Source organism: Chrysoperla carnea, chromosome 4 (assembly GCF_905475395.1).
Source record: "Chrysoperla carnea chromosome 4, inChrCarn1.1, whole genome shotgun sequence".
In the NCBI taxonomy this organism is placed as follows: domain Eukaryota; kingdom Metazoa; phylum Arthropoda; class Insecta; order Neuroptera; family Chrysopidae; genus Chrysoperla; species Chrysoperla carnea.
Window position 1 is genome coordinate 58,494,318 of NC_058340.1, and position 17,550 is coordinate 58,511,867.

The window sequence follows — 17,550 nt, forward strand, 5'->3', positions numbered from 1 at the left end:
ATTAATAAAGTAAGATTTTATATGGAATCAACTTTTCTGATTTATTTTTTATTATTATTCAATCCTACTCATGAATCAGACATAAAAAAGTTGTAGATAAAATGAGGAAATTAGTCATAACAATCATCATTTGTGTGTTTAATTCGTATTGTATGTGGAGACTGGTGGAAACTTAAGTGCGATTTTAAGTATAAACTGTATTTTAAGTTATACTTCTTTTATGTTAGTAACTATTTAATTAGTTATGTATTGGTTAAGTTAAGTGTATTCATGATTACGGGAATATGGAATAATTGTGTTAAAAATTGATTTTACTTTTTAAATAAATTAATTTAAAAAAAATTAGATAATTTAATTAAAATAAATCAGTGTGCATTAATTAATTTAAGTTGGTAATACAAAATTGTTCGATGCTCCGAATGTCGTATACATATATGAATCATGGTGGATCGACTAGGTAAGTTAATTCTTTTTTTTATAATATTTAAATTTCAATTATTAATAATTTAACTAAGCAGTCTTGAAAGTTAATTGAAAATCTTTTCAAAAATTTAGTTTTCACAAACTAAATTTAAATCTACAATAGATAAAATACGCCTAACCTCCTGACCTTAATCGTATTTTTACTTTTCATGTCATAGTTTTACAGTATTTTCGTTTGTTTCTGCAACAGGTGATTTTGAAATAATACCAAAAAAATTTTTCCATTTCTAAATGGTATTTTACGTAAAAAAAATTTAAGTTTTTCGCTTAAAATGACATTTTTAAGTACATTTTGACATATTTGTCAAAACTGAGACTTATCAAAATTTTAAAATATTTACATGTCTTCATACATATTATATTTTTTCAAAAAATTTTTAATGACTGCATTATTTGGCTTTGTTTGTATTATTAGAAATTTTTAAGTTTTTGTCATTGAACTAGAAAGTAGGTGAACGTAATTTTTTTTATTACGCTTAATAATTTCTTTCACCATTATTTTCACACTCCGTAGTTTTTCCATTATATTAATTAAATTGTAAAGAGATCCTATAAAAACATTAATTTCTTTTAATACTTTTTTTTTGACTTTCTTTTATTAAATTAGGAATTATTATGTAAGTTGAAAACCAACAAAAGTTTTAAATAATATCTAAAATACTTGAGAAAGTCTCATGTTCTTGGAATGATTGATTAAATTTATTATTAATATTTGATTTGCGATAAATTCATTACATTAATGTGTTTTAAAAATGCTAATTTGAATAGCTAACAATGAGTAATGTAAAATTTATTATTTTTTTTAAGACGGGTGTATATGAAGTATAAGTTATTAATTTATAAGTACGATTCCGATTTCGGCTTTGCTGCGAATTTCTGTCAAACGCACGAATCTAAAATGAAGAATACAATTCTTTTAAATTTTGAGACCTAAGACTAATTTGACCTTGAACAGCTGAACTCTGAAAGTATGCTGTAGCAAGTAATGTATTCAAAATGGCCAAATTTCCACTTTTAGCTGAGTACGTACGCTTTTTTTTCGTTCTCGGTTCGATAAAATATGCTTACCTTAGAAACAAAGGGATGTATCGGTATTGGAGTTAACGACATCGATGATATGATAAGACTCACTGCTTTTAAATTTTAATGTAAGACTATTTTATCGAGACCATATCAAACATGACAAATTAGTGTGAATCGAGCCTTACTTTCAGTATCTCGAAAATGTGAAATAAATTATTGCTCCTTATCGTTTGTGTAATGTGTGCGTATCTTAGTGTGACGTGTATTGCAAAATATAATTGTCAAATCGTAATTTACTTTTTTGTTTACGGGAGCTTACATCTGACGTAATATTTCCCTGAATAAGAAAACTGACGTAATATTTCCCTGAATAAGAAAATCATAAAATGGGGTACACAAAAATAAACATTTTCACCCGCGAATTTGATGAATGAAATCTTTTTGTGGATAAAATTGACGAATGAAACTTTTTCAATCACCCCATTGCCGATAACTATTGAAACCAAATTTTGCGCCTATGAGTCCTTTTTTTATTTCAATAAATTGGAAATCATGACGCCACAGAAATCAGAGTCTTTTCAAAGTTGGAATTGTAGTATGTTTGTTCAACTTAACATTATTATTAAACGCGGTTAAAATTTGTAGACAACTGATTTAGAGTTTAAGGAAGGGGGTAAAAATTTGCACTCTCACTGGGCGAATTAAATTTTTAGTGAGCAATTAGTAAAAAGTATTAGAGTAAGCAAGAAGGGCCAAGTGATATCACTGATGGGAATCCCAAAACTTTTTTCTGGTTTAGAGGATGTGAGTTTTATCTGCAGTACAACTTTAGTTGTCTGTAATAATTTAATAATTAGAAAAACCAGTATAACATCTCATAGATTATATTATCGCTCTTTAAAAAAGCTTCAGTGATTGTGTTATTTATCATTATGAAACAAACAAATTCCTTTTGAAGTTTTCACAATACTATTACGATTATTTGATTATGTGGTTTCTTAATTAATTCTAACAAAATTTCTATGAATAGGAAATACAAAATTGTCATTAATTATGTTGATGTATACAAATTTAAACGATGATTAATCACTGCTAAATAATTTCTTTTTATTTATTTCTAGTCAATAGCGAAGCAAATGCTCGCCGAATTAATATGGTTGAGAGCTGTTTCGGCAGTTCTGGACAACCGTTAGGAGTACCCGGACGAGTTTTGGTTGGTGAAGGTGTTCTTACAAAACGATGCCGCAAAAAAGCTAAAAGTCGTCAATTTTTTTTATTTAATGATATACTTGTATACGGCAACATTGTGATTAATAAGAAAAAATATAATAAACAACATATAATTCCTTTGGAAGAGGTTAAATTGGAATCATTGGAGGATGATGGCCGTAAGTATTATCAAAATTATTATCATCTATTTAAAATAAAGAAATTCGTTTTGTGTGAAAACGTAAAAACCACTGAAGATATCGAGATATATTTTTAAAAGTTTTAATCTATGTTTATTATTTTATATTTCATTTGCACATTAGCCTACTCGTTTCGGGTCTATCGAGATATAGTTATTTTTATATTTTTTTGACAATATGACCAGAGAGTGTAGGAGAAATAATTTTCGCCTTATAAAACCTGTATTCATTTAATTGAGTAGATGACTGATATCGAAGTTACCACATTACCCATTAAAATGTAAAAGTAACCTGATACCATAACAAAATTTGAAAGTTAAATTGATTAAAAACGAAGAAGTTTTAAGCATTCAAAGATTGTTGCCCGCCTCTTTCTTGCAAATCAGTGTTTTATATGTAATCTCTATGGCGATACTCAATAATGACGTAACTTTTAAAGTATCTTCGTCTTTGTTTAATTGGGAGTGTTAAACGTTCATATTTTGCTTACTTTTAACGATTTTCAAATACCAACTTCACTTTTCTGTCAGTGTAGTGTGAGAATTCTTCCTCTAAAGTGATAAAAAATTTAGTCATCATTCCAGTCCAAATTTTAGCCACATATTCTTTGAGTAATAGTCTATCGATAAAAAAATTTTGAGCCTTAAAATCAAACAATGTTGCTATGCTCATACATCTTTAACGGTTTAATGTTAAACATTTTTTTTACAGAGTTTCGAAATGGGTGGCTAATACGAACCGCTTCAAAATCATTTGCTGTGTATGCTGCAACTGCAACTGAAAAGCAAGAATGGATGGCACACATAAACAAATGTATTGAAGATTTACTCCGTAAAAGTAAGTTAAATCGCATATCTGGTTTTTATTGTGCAAAGAATCTTATCTAAAGAAAACTATTAGCCTGTCTCCATGAAATGTAGATCACACAACGCTTTTCCTGAAATTTGGATTTATGAAGTTTAAAAAAAACAAACTTTGTTTACTGTTTAAAATGACATGACGTCACTGTTGTCTGATGAGTTTATTACCTATCAAATGTTTGTTTAATTATATTTTTGTTTAAATATTTAGACATTTCTATCAAGTCTTAAGTTAATAAAATTTATTTTTATTGACTACCAGTTAAGATGCAGTTATTTAATTATCAAATGTTATACGCACCACAATTATGCCACCTACAGCGTACTTTTTTTATCAGCGCAATAGTGATATTGAAATTTGGCATCATTAACAGCCAGTAGACTTTGAAGAAAGGCTTCAATTGTTATTCTATTTCAACTTTAAAATTTAAAATTCCTCATTAATTTTTAGTAAATTTAGAAACCTCATTGAAATTTTTCTTTTAGGTGGTAAGAAACCAGTAGAAGTACATGCAGCTGTATGGGTTCCTGATAATGAAGCAACTATTTGCATGCATTGTAAAAAGACTCAATTTACCGTTCTCAACCGAAGAGTATGTATACAAAAAAAATCTGATATGGATATCACATAACTTTCTTGTACTACTAATTAATTTTATTATCATTGCACATCTAAATACAAAGTTCAAATATTTTAAAAGGGCCTAATTGTTGAGATATTTTTGATCAAATTGTTTGCAATCAAAACAACTAGCTGTTACAACGGTCTTAAATACAAAATCTCAAGAATTCGCGACTAATCGTTGTATATTTATGTGAGATAAATGTGTTTCCTCTGTTTCAAGAATGATCAAAATTAAACTTCATACAAGGAAGTTATAACTTAGTATAATATTTTTTCCAAAATAATATTTATTTTTATGTCTTACAGCATCATTGTAGAAAATGTGGAGGTGTAGTTTGTGGCCCTTGCTCAAATAAAAGATTTTTACTTCCAAACCAAAGCTCTAAACCTTTAAGAGTATGTTTACAATGCTATGATATATTGTCACGAGCAAAAACTCAATCTGGAAATATAACTTTAAATAATTCAAAAGGAATCAATGGTAATTTTTTTTTTTAAATTTAAATTCATTAAGCATAATTATTAACATTAAACATAATTAATTGCTCTATTTTTTAGATAAAGATCGAAGTGGTTCTGCGGAATCATCTCTTGAAGAAGATTCAGATGATGAAGATGATGGTATACGCCATCATGGAGAACCTTATGAAGAGGTAATATTTCATTCTACTTATACAGTAGAATCTCGATAAGTTAAAGTCCAAGGGAAACACAAAATATTTTAAGTTATAGAGGTTTTAAGTTATCAAGTGTCTATGTTAGGTAAAGGTTAATATAGAGGTATGTACATGTTTCTATGTACCCTAGTTAATATAGAGGTATGTACATGTTTCTATGTAGTTACTGAGGGCCTATACAGAGATTATTTATTTAAGTTACAGAGGTTGCGTCTTTTAAGTTATAGAGGTTTTGGGCTCTGATGGGAAGGGAACATAGTATTTTTTGAAGTAACAGAGGTTTTTATGTTACCGAGGTTTAAGTTATCGAGATTCTACTGTATTATGATAATTTTTTGAATCTGCAGGTTAAGATGTATGAGAAAAAAACTTTCAAATTTGTCCACAATTAAAAAATTTTTAGAAGTTATTAATATAAAATATCTGCTATTCAATGTTTAGTGCTCGTGTTAGAGTTTCACCCCTTGATTTTATTCCCTACTGGTGTACAAATTTGTGAAAGAAACGGAAACAGAGGCCGAGGGTATTCTTGATTTTGTCTTCCTTGGCTCGTCAAATATACCATAAAATAATGCCTTTAGGGATGCAAATACTGAAGGCCTTCTTGACTTGCTCTTTTTTACTTTGATCTTGATTTGGGCCTGTTAACAATAATATGTAAACTATAATTCGAAAGAAGCGAGCTCTGACATGGAAGATGAAGCGTATAATTTTAACCATCTATGAGCAAATGTTTTTAATTGATTGAAAAAAGGATCTGACTTAAAGTACACAAAAATTTGAAATGTAAAAATTTAGTTAATAAAAATATGTAATTTGTATGACTTGTATAATATTACGAAACCTTTGTGTGTTCTGTATACACAAACATACAAATAAAATAAAGAAACCAAGAAGTTACATATAATTGGTGTCACTCATACAGGAGTGACAGAGTTGGTTACGTCCTAGATCGGATATCTAGAGAACCCGTTCTATTTGTTCAAAAGAAAATACGTAATGTGAGTTTTCCATTGAAGTGTAAAATCTCACCTTCATATGTCAAGTGGTATAATGTGTTTAGATAGTAAAAGCTATTAAAAGTATCATGTGTGTAGGACTTTAACTTATATAAAGTACAAAATAATTTGAAATAAATGTAAAAATTATGTTTCATAATAAAAATATGTAATAGAGTGATATGCCTTCGGTACTGCTACACTCCCTTAATTTTTTTTAACAAAGTTGGAATTGTCTAGCAAAGGGGTAAGGGCTAGTTTACTGTAGAATATTACCTTTTCTTATTAATTTATTCTACTTGTCACCATCGTTAAATTAATTTGTACAAAGCATTTATGCTTGGTGAATTGGAGCGTATAAAATTTTTTTATGAAGATACACTGTATAGATAGATTTGTCTAATTTTGTTTTATTTTCAGAGATTTAAGAGTCATTGTCTTAGTTATCAATGTTATTGACACATATTTTTAGTAAGTGTAAAAAAGGGTTTTAGAGTGATGAAAGTGTTTGGTTTTGAAGTTTTATTGTTCGAAATAATTTATTGATATGCTATTTTATTTTCATTATCTTACAAAATTTAAAAAAAAAAAACCGCGTAACGTAAGTGTGTCCAACAACATACAAAAAGGAGTAAAAATACAAAAGATTGCTTTTGTTTACAATTATATTTGCTTTAACTTTTCTAAGGATAATGTTCGCAATAGGATTTACCTACATAAAGTTAGAAATATGCCAGGAAAATAAGCCTCTTTCGGCTGCCTCTAAATCTTAATAAACTTTTAGTGTCATCCATTCACCTACTGCAAAAAAGCTAGTAAAACTTTTTGTGTCAATTATAGATATTTTTGAGATTTTTTGCGGTTATGATTTAGAGTTTAACGAAACAACGTCATGAACAATAAGGATATGATTATGAACAATATTTTTAGTAAATTTATGGCTTTTAATATCTTTTTGACATCTGCGAATTGGGTATAAAGGCATCCATCGATGTCAAATCTAACGCCATCATAAGTCAGGCAGATTAATCTACTTAAGCGCCTTAATTCTTTAATCAGTCAGTGATCAATCAGAATTTAGGATTTTCGCCACTAAACTACATTGAAAATAATCTTTTTTATTTTTATTTAAATATTAGAATTAAAGGATAATAAAGTCTTTATGTATAATAATTTTCTATTTTTCTAAAAACTTATATTTTAAGAATGTAAATTAGAGTTAAAGAAAATTTTTGATTAATTGTGAATGGTTATGGTGTGCAGGGAAATCACTATAGGGGTATGCGTAATAAATTGATGATGTAAAACTAAACCGCAATAACTCACAGATAATTGACGTAAGTTATAATTCGAATAATTGATAGCGGTTATACGAAACTCGTGGTATTTCGTCATTCCGTCAGTCCAGATATTACAGTCATAGGTTGAAGCTTGAATAGAGGCGATCAAGTTGATGCTAGCTGTTATAATTTCGTACAGTTCATAAGACATTTCTGCATCGTAGATTCAAAGCAGCTAGTATCACCGCTTCGTCGCCTCTACTTAAGCCTAAATCTTAACTTCTCATGATTTACGAGTATGTTCTTAATTTTTTTTTATCACTTACGCTAAATTGTTTATTCAAAGTACAATTTTAACGCTCTGAATTTCTAGTACAATTTTAACACCCTAAATTTCAGGTATAATTTTATTGGCATAAATTATTTGAATTTGAATATTTTCATCGACCTTTAAGCATTTGGTTTACATAGCCAAAATTATTTGTGTTTTTCTTGTTTAGCTTTGTTGTATTATTTTTTTAGATCCATTGTTTTTAGAAAATTTATAGAATGGAGTTTTTTGGAATAATATTGCGTTATTTTGATTAATCAAATTTTCGAATGATTTTTATTTTTGTGTTTTTTGGATAAATTATAATTTGATTACGTCTCACTACCAAAAAAATAATATATGCATTTTTATTTTCAGCCCAAATTTTATGGAGATTCAGCTGCCGACCGACACGAAGTACATGATGAATTAAACCAGAATAAATGAGATTTATTTTTTATTTGTCATAATAATAAAATTAATATTAATATTAATAATAATAATAATAATAATAATAATAATAATAACAATAATATATTTTTTCACGAATATAAACACACATATTATTATGAACTGAAATTTATAAAAATACATTCAAATGTAAAAATAATAAAATTTTGGCTAATTTTTACATTCATTTTATGTTATTCGTATATATAATAAAATATTTTTTAATAATCACTATGTATATTTTAAAATATAAAAATAGTTTATTATTCTTTCTTTCTAAACAGAAACATATTCTACAGTTTTACTATTCATTTTTATTGTGATTTTTAAGTTTATTCTAATATATTTTTTTAAAGTATGCTACACACGATCAGCTATCATTGTTTGTAAAAATGGTTCTTGTCCACAAAAAATATAATTTTTTAAATAAATAAGAAATGAAAAAAATATAATTTTATAATTTTTTTTTTTAATGTTATTATGTTAAAGAAAAATCATTTGTATTTGATACATTTTTAAATCCATTATTCTTGGCTTTATGATGCGTAGAAATCGTTCATGATGCGTTGATATTATCCGTGTGTTCACAGAACGTTCAAGTATTACGTAAAATTGATATCACTGAGAAGCATGAGTTAACCTATTATTCTAAAAAATCTCTGTTTCGGGACAATAAAACCAAGCGCAATTGGTGCCGGGTTATATTAATAAGAAGGGCAAAAGAGGTAAACTTTTTTGGGATGCCTATCATCCAGCTAATGTCTCATACATCATGATTTAGCGGAATTATAAAAATTACAACAGTGAAATGATATTCTATAATTTCAATATTGAGTGAATATGGTCGTTTGTAACATACTTCAATTGGCATTGTGCATAATTATTGAATTTTTCAACTAAGAGAGACTATTTCTGTCTAAATAAAAAAATTAATATAATAATATTAATGAAAAAAAAAATTATTATTAAAATAAACGATTAAATTTTATCTCTTATTAGTGGGAAGCACCAGTTAATTGAAAATGACCTGAACTAAAATGTTATCACTTACAATATTCTTTTAATAGGGAATATTCATGAAATTTAAATTTGGTTCAAATATTTTTCTTCCGTAACTTTCAACTAAACCATTATTTTAGTAATTAATATCATTTTAATTACTTAAAATTAATTAATAAAAGTACAAATTCAGTGAAGGCATTTAAAAATTTCTAAAACGGAAATTCAAATTTTTATACAGACGTGACATCATCGTACGGGCTTGTCAAATTTGTTGACATTGGTTGACATACTGTATGATATCAATTACTTACATTTTATATGGTATTTCATTAAATTATACTATTCTACGGCTTTTTATTAGAAAACTTAATAATAACGAGTGTAAATTCTGTGTTGTAAATTCATTTTTTTTTAAGTGTAAATTATACATTGAACAAAATTATAATGTATTTTAAATATTTTTTTACACTTAAATACAGCATTTTTAAGCAGTATTTATATTTTTTACTTTGCTATAACGGTGTAAACAATGAATTAAAAATATTAAAAAAAATACATGAATATTCCCTTTTATTATTCAAATAATATTCAATTTTTTTACGTTTTGCCACTATAATTAAGCACGGTGTCAATAGAATAAGTACATTTTTGTTAAAAACAATTGAGTAAACAAGACGAAGTTACGTTAATAAAACAAAAGAAAATTTTTTTCAACTTTTAATTTCTTGTACATAATCTCAAAAACTTTACTTTTGGCTAAATTCTGCCGAAAGATTTGATCAGCTCAAGATACTATTTTAATTAATAATGGAATAATTCACAATTATAAATACAAATTATCATCAATTAATACATACTAGCACATAAAAATGACTACTTCACAGAAATATGAAATATAATTTGTTAGCTTTGGTGATCAAAACAATATAGTGTCCTGTTTATTTCGATGTGCAATCGACATTTTGTTTTATAAACGCAACACAAGTGAAATATAGTGAATATTTTTTATTATTAAAATGTGAAAAAAATGAAATTTATGGACTTATATTTTTTAGATAGAAAAACGTTGCCTTGTATAAAGTTCGAAATTAAATCGGTGATTTTAATAGTGGGAATATAATCAATAATTATAAAAAATTGTTAAATATTTGCTATGACGAAAATAATTAACGTTTTATAAATTGTATAAACAAAAGCGTTTAGAATTTAAATTTAAATTTTTATGGGCAGACTAATAAATGATGCAAAATACGATCCAATTTTTCATGAAAATAGCTATTTTAACGAAATCTAATGGAAAATGTTTTTTTTTTTGTTATTCATACAGGAGAATTACCTAAATGTACGGATATGCGAGTCTTTCTACGGGAAGGGAGAACTAATACCACATTCATAAAAAAAGTGTGGAAAACTTGTGCAGATTATCTTTTTCGAGCGATGTGTTAAAGACGTGTATGTAGATGTAAGATGTGTACAATTTCGCACTTTTTGTACAACTATTATAAGTGAGATCTACGGAGATTCGCTGATTTTGATAGGGCAATCGATAATATCCAGTCGTAACATTTACTGTCTTTGAAATGAAATGAAATTTTTCCCAATGAACAATTTTTAGTGACAAGGAGGAGAAGCTTTTCAGAACCATTCTTATATTTAACTGGTTCATGAAATATTTTAAAATGGGAATCACAGATTCCATAGAGAGGATAACTGGGAAATTTACCTGAATTTCAGTTCTTCTAATTTTTTAACATATTCCATCAGGTTTCGTTCAAGAGAAATATTTGATTGTTTTTATGTTTCATTAGATAGATTATAGGGATAAATTTCCTCCAGCTAATATTTTCTTGGAATTATAATCGTAAGGGGTCGGTTTCAAATGTGGATTGTTTTTTCATATTCATATATTTGAATCCCATTCTTTTTATATTGTTTCCATTAATACAAAAGTTTATGAAAAATGTGCAAATATTTTATTCCTGCCGTTGCTTTATAATGATTATTTCATACAAGTGCTCTTAGATTTTAATAATTATGATTATATTTTTATTAATGGAGACATGATGGTCTAAAAGCTGATTATTCCAACGATTTTTCATCTAGTCGAAAATTTTTATTTATGTGTTGGTAAGGTCGTGTTAGCGTAGCGAAACACGATAAGCTAGGTAAGCTTCTTGTTGAAATGAACTGGGAAAAATATCTAATACAATCAATTCTAACATTTACAAAAAAATAAGTTGGATGGAAATATTTATTTATTTGGTTTTGAAGTTATAATAAACTCTTATTGTATGTTACATTTGCCTCAAAAAACACATATCCGAATAATACTGCCATTTCTCAAAACTATTTACTGATATTTTTGTTCTACTTCTTTTTGAAGCTATGCGTAAATAAAGAGCTATGAATACAATTCTAAAAATGTAAAGTTTTTATGAATTTTCGATGTCGAAAAACCCAATCGAGATATTTAATAACAAAATTAGAATTTTTAAACATACTATAAATATCATATCCGTCCAGATATTTTTAATTATAAATTAAAAAGAAACGGTTTGGCAGAATTTAAAATAAAAATATCAAAAATATAATTATTTTTAATTGTAAAAAAGTTATTATTATACTCGAAATGTAATAATTTAAGGTATTATTTCCTTCAATAATTTCACTTTTTTTCGTCCATTTTGTGAATTATTATGGGTGCTCGTGTACAAAAATAACATGGTTGGATTGGGTAGTCCTTACCCAATGCCTCGTGTTTTTTAGCGACGATGCTGTCTCTAGACAGGTAGAACATCCCCGTATATCAATCATGCATTTTTTCTTAAAGGTAACAAATTAATGAGGTGCTAATTACCTAAAAAGAGAGAGTCGTGGCTAAAAAGCGCACCGTATTTGGTAACCAAAGCCAATTTCTGCCCTCCGATATTTTTTAGCGCTACGTAACTGTATGAAATCCTGGCATTGAATTTTATACAATATCATAATAATAAATACTCTGACAAATCAGTCCTTATCAACTTTTAAAATAATGTTTAGCTTGATAAAAAATTAAATTTAGCAATAACCAGCTCCTAGACTATATTAATTTATGTAAAAAAAATTCTTATGATGTTCTAATATTTAAAAAAAATAATTATTTTTTTAATGCTTGTGTAGAGAAATTGTTTATATATACATATAATTTTTTTCGTTTTGGTTAAATTGCTTATTTTAAGTAATCAAGTTTAAATAATTAGAATTATATTTGTTGAAAATTATATTATTAATATACTTTTTTTTGGAATCTCAAATATTGTATAAAATAAATTGAATAGATTTATTATTATCAAAAATATAAAAATTTGGTGATAGTTTTATAAAAACTTCTTGTTTCAACCTATAATTTCGCTTCATGGAACTGCAATTAATCCTCTATTTCTTATTTAATCGGATAATTTCAGATAATTTTTGTCGTAAATTGCAAACAGTTGACTTTGGATACCTCGACTTTCACGAGAAAATGAAAAAATTTGCGTCAAAGAAATTTTCCCAGTAACAAGTTAGTTTATCTGTGAGTTATGAAGGTTATGAAATCGTTTTTTACCTTGAACAACCGGGGAAATAAAATAAATCGGCTTATCAAGTAAATCGTGTTTTTGTAGTTTGAGTTATCGAGAGTCTATTAATGTCGCTCAAATACTGTAATTGTAATTTTGAGTTCCTATGAGTTCTTTATTACAAACAGAAAAAGAGCAGGAGCTATTCAGGAGAAACTAATTTTTACCTACTAAAATGAAGAAAAATTTATTTAAAAAAATTGTTCTACGGCGTATTTCCAAATCTAAATAAAGTTATGCATACGAATGCTGCGTTTAATTTTATCGCTCTTATAAAATCGCAAATGAATAACAATACTTCATTTACGCGGTCACAAAAACAAGCAAACTGCGTTCTTTTATTTTATATCCAGCTCTTATAGCCCAACCATATTAGCTGTCAACAGCAGAAAAATTTATAATTAGGCGAATTTTTCACATTTTCACAGACAATTCATTCTGTATCCGATGTTTTTCAGATATTTTAGATGAAAAGTTGTTTTTCGGAGATAATGCTTCCTGCAATTACGTGTCTGAAAATTCTTGCATAAAAGTTTCTTTTCTTCTGATAATTCAATGACTTAGAACAATATTTATATTTTATTGCTATCCCAAGCCGCAGGACATGAAATATTCATGGAAAATGGTTCCCTGTAACCTGCTTCATCCAAACATCATTAAAAAAGAACTTAAGATTTTTTTCGAAAAATTTTATTGTTGGTTTAAATTTGGAGAATTTTTGTCTCGAAAAACGGAGTCTCCGACTCGTGTTCAGAGAGGCGGCAAACATATATAATCGATGGTAACTTTTTATCCGTTTATTAACATATCGAAAAGACGACGAATACAAAAATTCGGCTATCTATGAGAAAGTTTTCGCAGATAGGTTGTTTTTATATATGTAATGAGTGGGCTATTATAGAAGTTATGTAGATCCTTTTCTTAATAAAAAAACAAAACAATAAATAACAGAAAGATGTTACACATCTGTCAAAAACTTTTTGGTCATTCATCATGAATATTGTTTAAAATTATTCAGTCATGTATCAATCTACAAGGGCAGCATCATTCATTCCATCACAGACTGAAAATCCATTTTATGGTTGGTAAAGAAATATTACTCAAATATTCTTAATATTGAATCATATTGATATTGATCAAAATTATGGTGGGTACTAATTTCTAGATTACAATACTGCAAAAAACACAAAGTGGATAAGAACACAAAATCCAATCCCTCAAAATGCTGCACCAGTAAATATTGATATAAATGCTATGAAAAAAGTGAATTTTAATAATTTAGAATGGTTCAATTACGATTTAAAACCGCAGAAACTGAAAATTACTAATACGGGACATACTTGTAAGTATTAACGTAAGACCATTTTAACGACTTTGACGTTAAGGAAAACTCCCGCGATCAAAAATCAAGTATAATTTAAAGAACTTAATGAATCCAATCCAAATTGGAAAAATCTTGAAATTAAGTATTATAAAAAAATTTCAAAAAGGGGGCGGATGCTAGGAGAAGCAGGATTGTGGATATATAAAATTCGATAAATAGAATAGATATGGAATTCGAGGAATTCGCAAAAGCGTAAAATGTAGAATTCCGTAGACTACGAAATTTGGATAAATAATATCAAATTATTTTCAATAAGTACGTAATTTGATCACTTCGAATTGATACCTACCATAACAAACATTATTAAGGTAATTTTGTAACAACATAAAAGAGTTTAATAATGGGAGGAAGCTAAGATGAAACTGTAGTTTGAAATATAAAAAAACTTCGCGATACAGGGTAGTAATGCATTATGCGAAACAATTTTGAAATGAGGAAAGAATGTTTAAAAATATCTATATTTTTGATTGCAGTAATACTAAGTGGAAAATGGGAAGGTGAAGGACCTTATTTAGCAGGAGGAAATTTACACGGAAAATATGTATTTTCCCAGTTGCACTTTCATTGGGGTAAAAGCAGTGATGAAGGTAGTGAACATACTGTTGACGGGAAAAAGTAAGTTTTTATTATAACTTGTGTTAAAAGTACAAAATTGTTTATTTAAATTAGAGTAGGAAATAATCTTTATTTATTGCCGAATTTCGACACATTTTGGAATTTAATTATTATTTTCATTATGAATTTGAAATTATTGTTGAGAGACGCTTGAAATTTATATTATTGGGAGCTTAGAAAAAGAAATATTCTTTTTTGCGGTTGGAACGGTGCTTGTTTTGGATAAACTATTATCGATTTTAGATTTTGCTTCTGGAATGTTAAAATCAAAAATTAATTGCAGAGCTGATTTATATAAAGGTATCTTTTAGCCCGAGGTTAGTGTAATAATGTAATTTTTAATCCAGCACTGCAAATCGTATTTTCCCCGCTGCATTTGAGCGACAATAAAACGGAGCGCAATTGGAAGAAATTTTTTTAAGCACCATATATAATTACCTTTTTTTTCTTCTCTAGCTTTAACTATAAAAAGTATCTAAAAAAAGCATTCATAAAAGTGGAAATATTTATCACCGCCTCTTCCTAGAAACAGGTTTAATGAAAATCTTGTACTAATAAAATCTATTATTCCAGATATCCTTTAGAAATGCATGCTGTACATTATAAAAGTACTTATGGATCACAAGACAATGCAATGAACCACAAAGATGGAATGGTAGTTTTAGCTTATTTTTATAAGGTTCAAGCGAAACACAACGAGGTGTTTGAAGATATTATAAATGGTATACCAGCTGTACAACGATGTGCCTCATCTATATACATCGAACCAAGACCACTTAATTCATATATAAAACCATTCACAGAAGATTATTTTATGTATTGGGGAACTGTATCAACCAATAATTGTGGTCATGTTTTACTATGGTTGATTTGCCGCGAAGCAACTGCAATTGCTGAGTGCCAGGTAAAATGAACTACTTCTGTACTCAAAATTCAAATTGCCAACTCATTTGTTTAGGCTTAGCCTATGTTTACGGTGTAAGCTTTTTACACGGCTTAGGAAAGTATTCGCAGCTTCAAATCGAAAATGGGTATTGGTTAATATAGTATTCTATGAATTCAACTTGCGACATTTTCTTATAAAAAATAGCTTTCGGTCAAATTTTCTAAAATTATGGATTTTGGCATCGCCACTAGCATATTCAAGTCCAATTTTTGTAGATATATGGGCCTTAAAAGTTCAAAAATAGACAATAAGAGGTACACGAAAACTAACTCTAGCATAATATTCACCTGACGAGAAGGGACACTGGAAAACTTTTAATAAAAATTAAAAAACCCATTCAACAATATCCTAGAGTCCTAGATAATGGGTGCATAAAAAAGTAGTTTCTTACTGTTTTATTTTATCAGTTCTACAATTTTCTAGTTCTATACATTTTTTCTAATTATTTTTATTACTTAATCGCTGAAATCAGTTTTTTTTTAAATTTTACAGTTAAAAGCGTTTAGAAGATTACTTGATGGAAATGACGAACCAGTTGAACGTAATTTTCGTAAATTAATGATTCCATCAAATACTACGATATATTATGTAAATCCTTCGAAAATACCAAGTTTAAGACTATCAAGCCGTAGTAAAATAAATGCAGATAAATTGGGGCATGATTCTTTTTCGATGAAACAAAAATTGAGTATTAATAAAGACTATTGTAACTATAGAAAATTATAGAAAGTTCCTAGTAATTTTCAAAATAATTCAATGCATTTTTCAGAATTATTTTTAATTACCATTTCCATGAAAGTTTCAATTACAAGTATAGAATATTAACCAAAAAAATTCACAAACGAATGTAATATCTTTTTCAATCTTTTGTATGGTTTTCACCTCAAACAAAACAGTACATGGAATTTTTTAATATTTCCCACTTTACCTAATCTTGGTGCTTAGTGGTAAAAATATTTCTGTTCAAAGGGTAAGGCAGATTAACGCCACAATATTTTAAACAGTGCCATAAAGTTAATTCAACAGAAGGGGCAAATACGCCCGTTAAAAATTAATAGGGTAAAATATTTTACTGATAATATTTTTAAAGAAATTTCATTCTCCGATGTAGTAATTCCATATACTCTTTTGTCTGAAAGATGTGGCTATTTGAGAAAAATCTACATACATATGTCAAACATATGTAAATTAGATTAAGAAATGTAGGGAAATAAGATAATTGGATTTTTTAAATAGGTCATGTGAACTGCATCTTTTCATTTAATAATAATTCATTGTTAACCAAAGCACTAAATAAAACTATTACGTAAAATTAAAAACTTTATTTTTTATACAAAGCAGTTTAGCTCAGAGCTAAACTTAAAGCATAGAGCTCGAATTTATTCAATTTTTTAAGTAATATGTATCTCCATTTTAAAACAGACGCACCAATCAATACAAAATTGTCTACAAAATCACAATTTTGATACCGAATGGTAGAAATTTTATAGTTTAATAGTTTGAAGAAATTTTGATATAAATAACTGTAAAAATATAATTAGTCTATAAAAAACAAAGCCTGTAATCTTTAAATCATCCTGCGGCTTAGCCGCAGCGACCAGCGTTGTAACTACCTTTTTCTTTCAAAAATTTGGCAATTCAATTTACTGAAGGTCACCAATGTCATTATATTCTTGTAACAACAAACGACTTGAAATATTGTGTTAGGCGAGGAATGTCGAAGCAATGGTATGTGTCAAGGCTAGCAATGGCACGCGACATAATATTTTGGGCACGTCACCGACTACAAAGTTCACTATGAACTATTATTTTACTTATTTTGTATAAAAAATTTTATAAGAAAAGAAGAATCTCTGTAAATTTGTTTTATGAAAATGTACATATTTTTT

At 27.7% G+C, this 17,550-nt stretch overlaps 2 protein-coding genes across 4 annotated transcripts; both read left to right on the forward strand.

Moving 5' to 3' along the window:
* The first annotated feature begins 241 nt into the window (after positions 1-241).
* LOC123297854 (pleckstrin homology domain-containing family F member 2) lies at positions 242-8,154 on the forward strand. Of its 3 annotated transcripts, XM_044879662.1 has the most exons (8): positions 242-457; positions 2,628-2,894; positions 3,627-3,752; positions 4,262-4,368; positions 4,707-4,881; positions 4,959-5,053; positions 6,496-6,546; positions 8,044-8,102. In XM_044879662.1, the coding sequence occupies exons 1-7, from the start codon at positions 442-444 to the stop codon at positions 6,532-6,534; spliced, it is 825 nt and encodes a 274-aa protein (XP_044735597.1). In that variant the 5' UTR covers positions 242-441; the 3' UTR covers positions 6,535-6,546; positions 8,044-8,102. The 3 variants fall into 3 exon arrangements, with proteins under 3 accessions (XP_044735597.1, XP_044735596.1, XP_044735598.1); XM_044879661.1 differs by lacking the exon at positions 6,496-6,546 and having other exon boundaries at positions 247-457; positions 8,044-8,154; XM_044879663.1 differs by lacking the exons at positions 242-457; positions 6,496-6,546 and adding an exon at positions 1,415-1,505 and having other exon boundaries at positions 8,044-8,154.
* A 5,515-nt stretch (positions 8,155-13,669) lies between these two features.
* LOC123298066 (carbonic anhydrase 2-like) lies at positions 13,670-16,945 on the forward strand. Its single transcript, XM_044879963.1, has 5 exons — positions 13,670-13,797; positions 13,882-14,058; positions 14,574-14,715; positions 15,289-15,619; positions 16,154-16,945. The coding sequence occupies exons 1-5, from the start codon at positions 13,737-13,739 to the stop codon at positions 16,385-16,387; spliced, it is 945 nt and encodes a 314-aa protein (XP_044735898.1). The 5' UTR covers positions 13,670-13,736; the 3' UTR covers positions 16,388-16,945.
* The last annotated feature ends 605 nt before the right edge of the window (positions 16,946-17,550 follow it).

What these genes read in the sequence shown, in the direction of transcription:
- LOC123297854 (XM_044879661.1), top strand. An exon ending in ATCATTGGAGGATGATGGCC is followed by an intron (nt 2,895 to 3,626) that starts GTAAGTATTATC and finishes TTTTTTTTACAG; the next exon opens with AGTTTCGAAATGGGTGGCTA. An exon ending in TAATTCAAAAGGAATCAATG is followed by an intron (nt 4,882 to 4,958) that starts GTAATTTTTTTT and finishes TCTATTTTTTAG; the next exon opens with ATAAAGATCGAAGTGGTTCT.
- LOC123298066 (XM_044879963.1), top strand. Translation starts at nt 13,737, where the DNA reads ATGTATCAATCTACAAGGGCAGCATCATTCATTCCATCACAGACTGAA. An exon ending in GACTGAAAATCCATTTTATG is followed by an intron (nt 13,798 to 13,881) that starts GTTGGTAAAGAA and finishes ACTAATTTCTAG; the next exon opens with ATTACAATACTGCAAAAAAC. An exon ending in CTGCAATTGCTGAGTGCCAG is followed by an intron (nt 15,620 to 16,153) that starts GTAAAATGAACT and finishes TAAATTTTACAG; the next exon opens with TTAAAAGCGTTTAGAAGATT.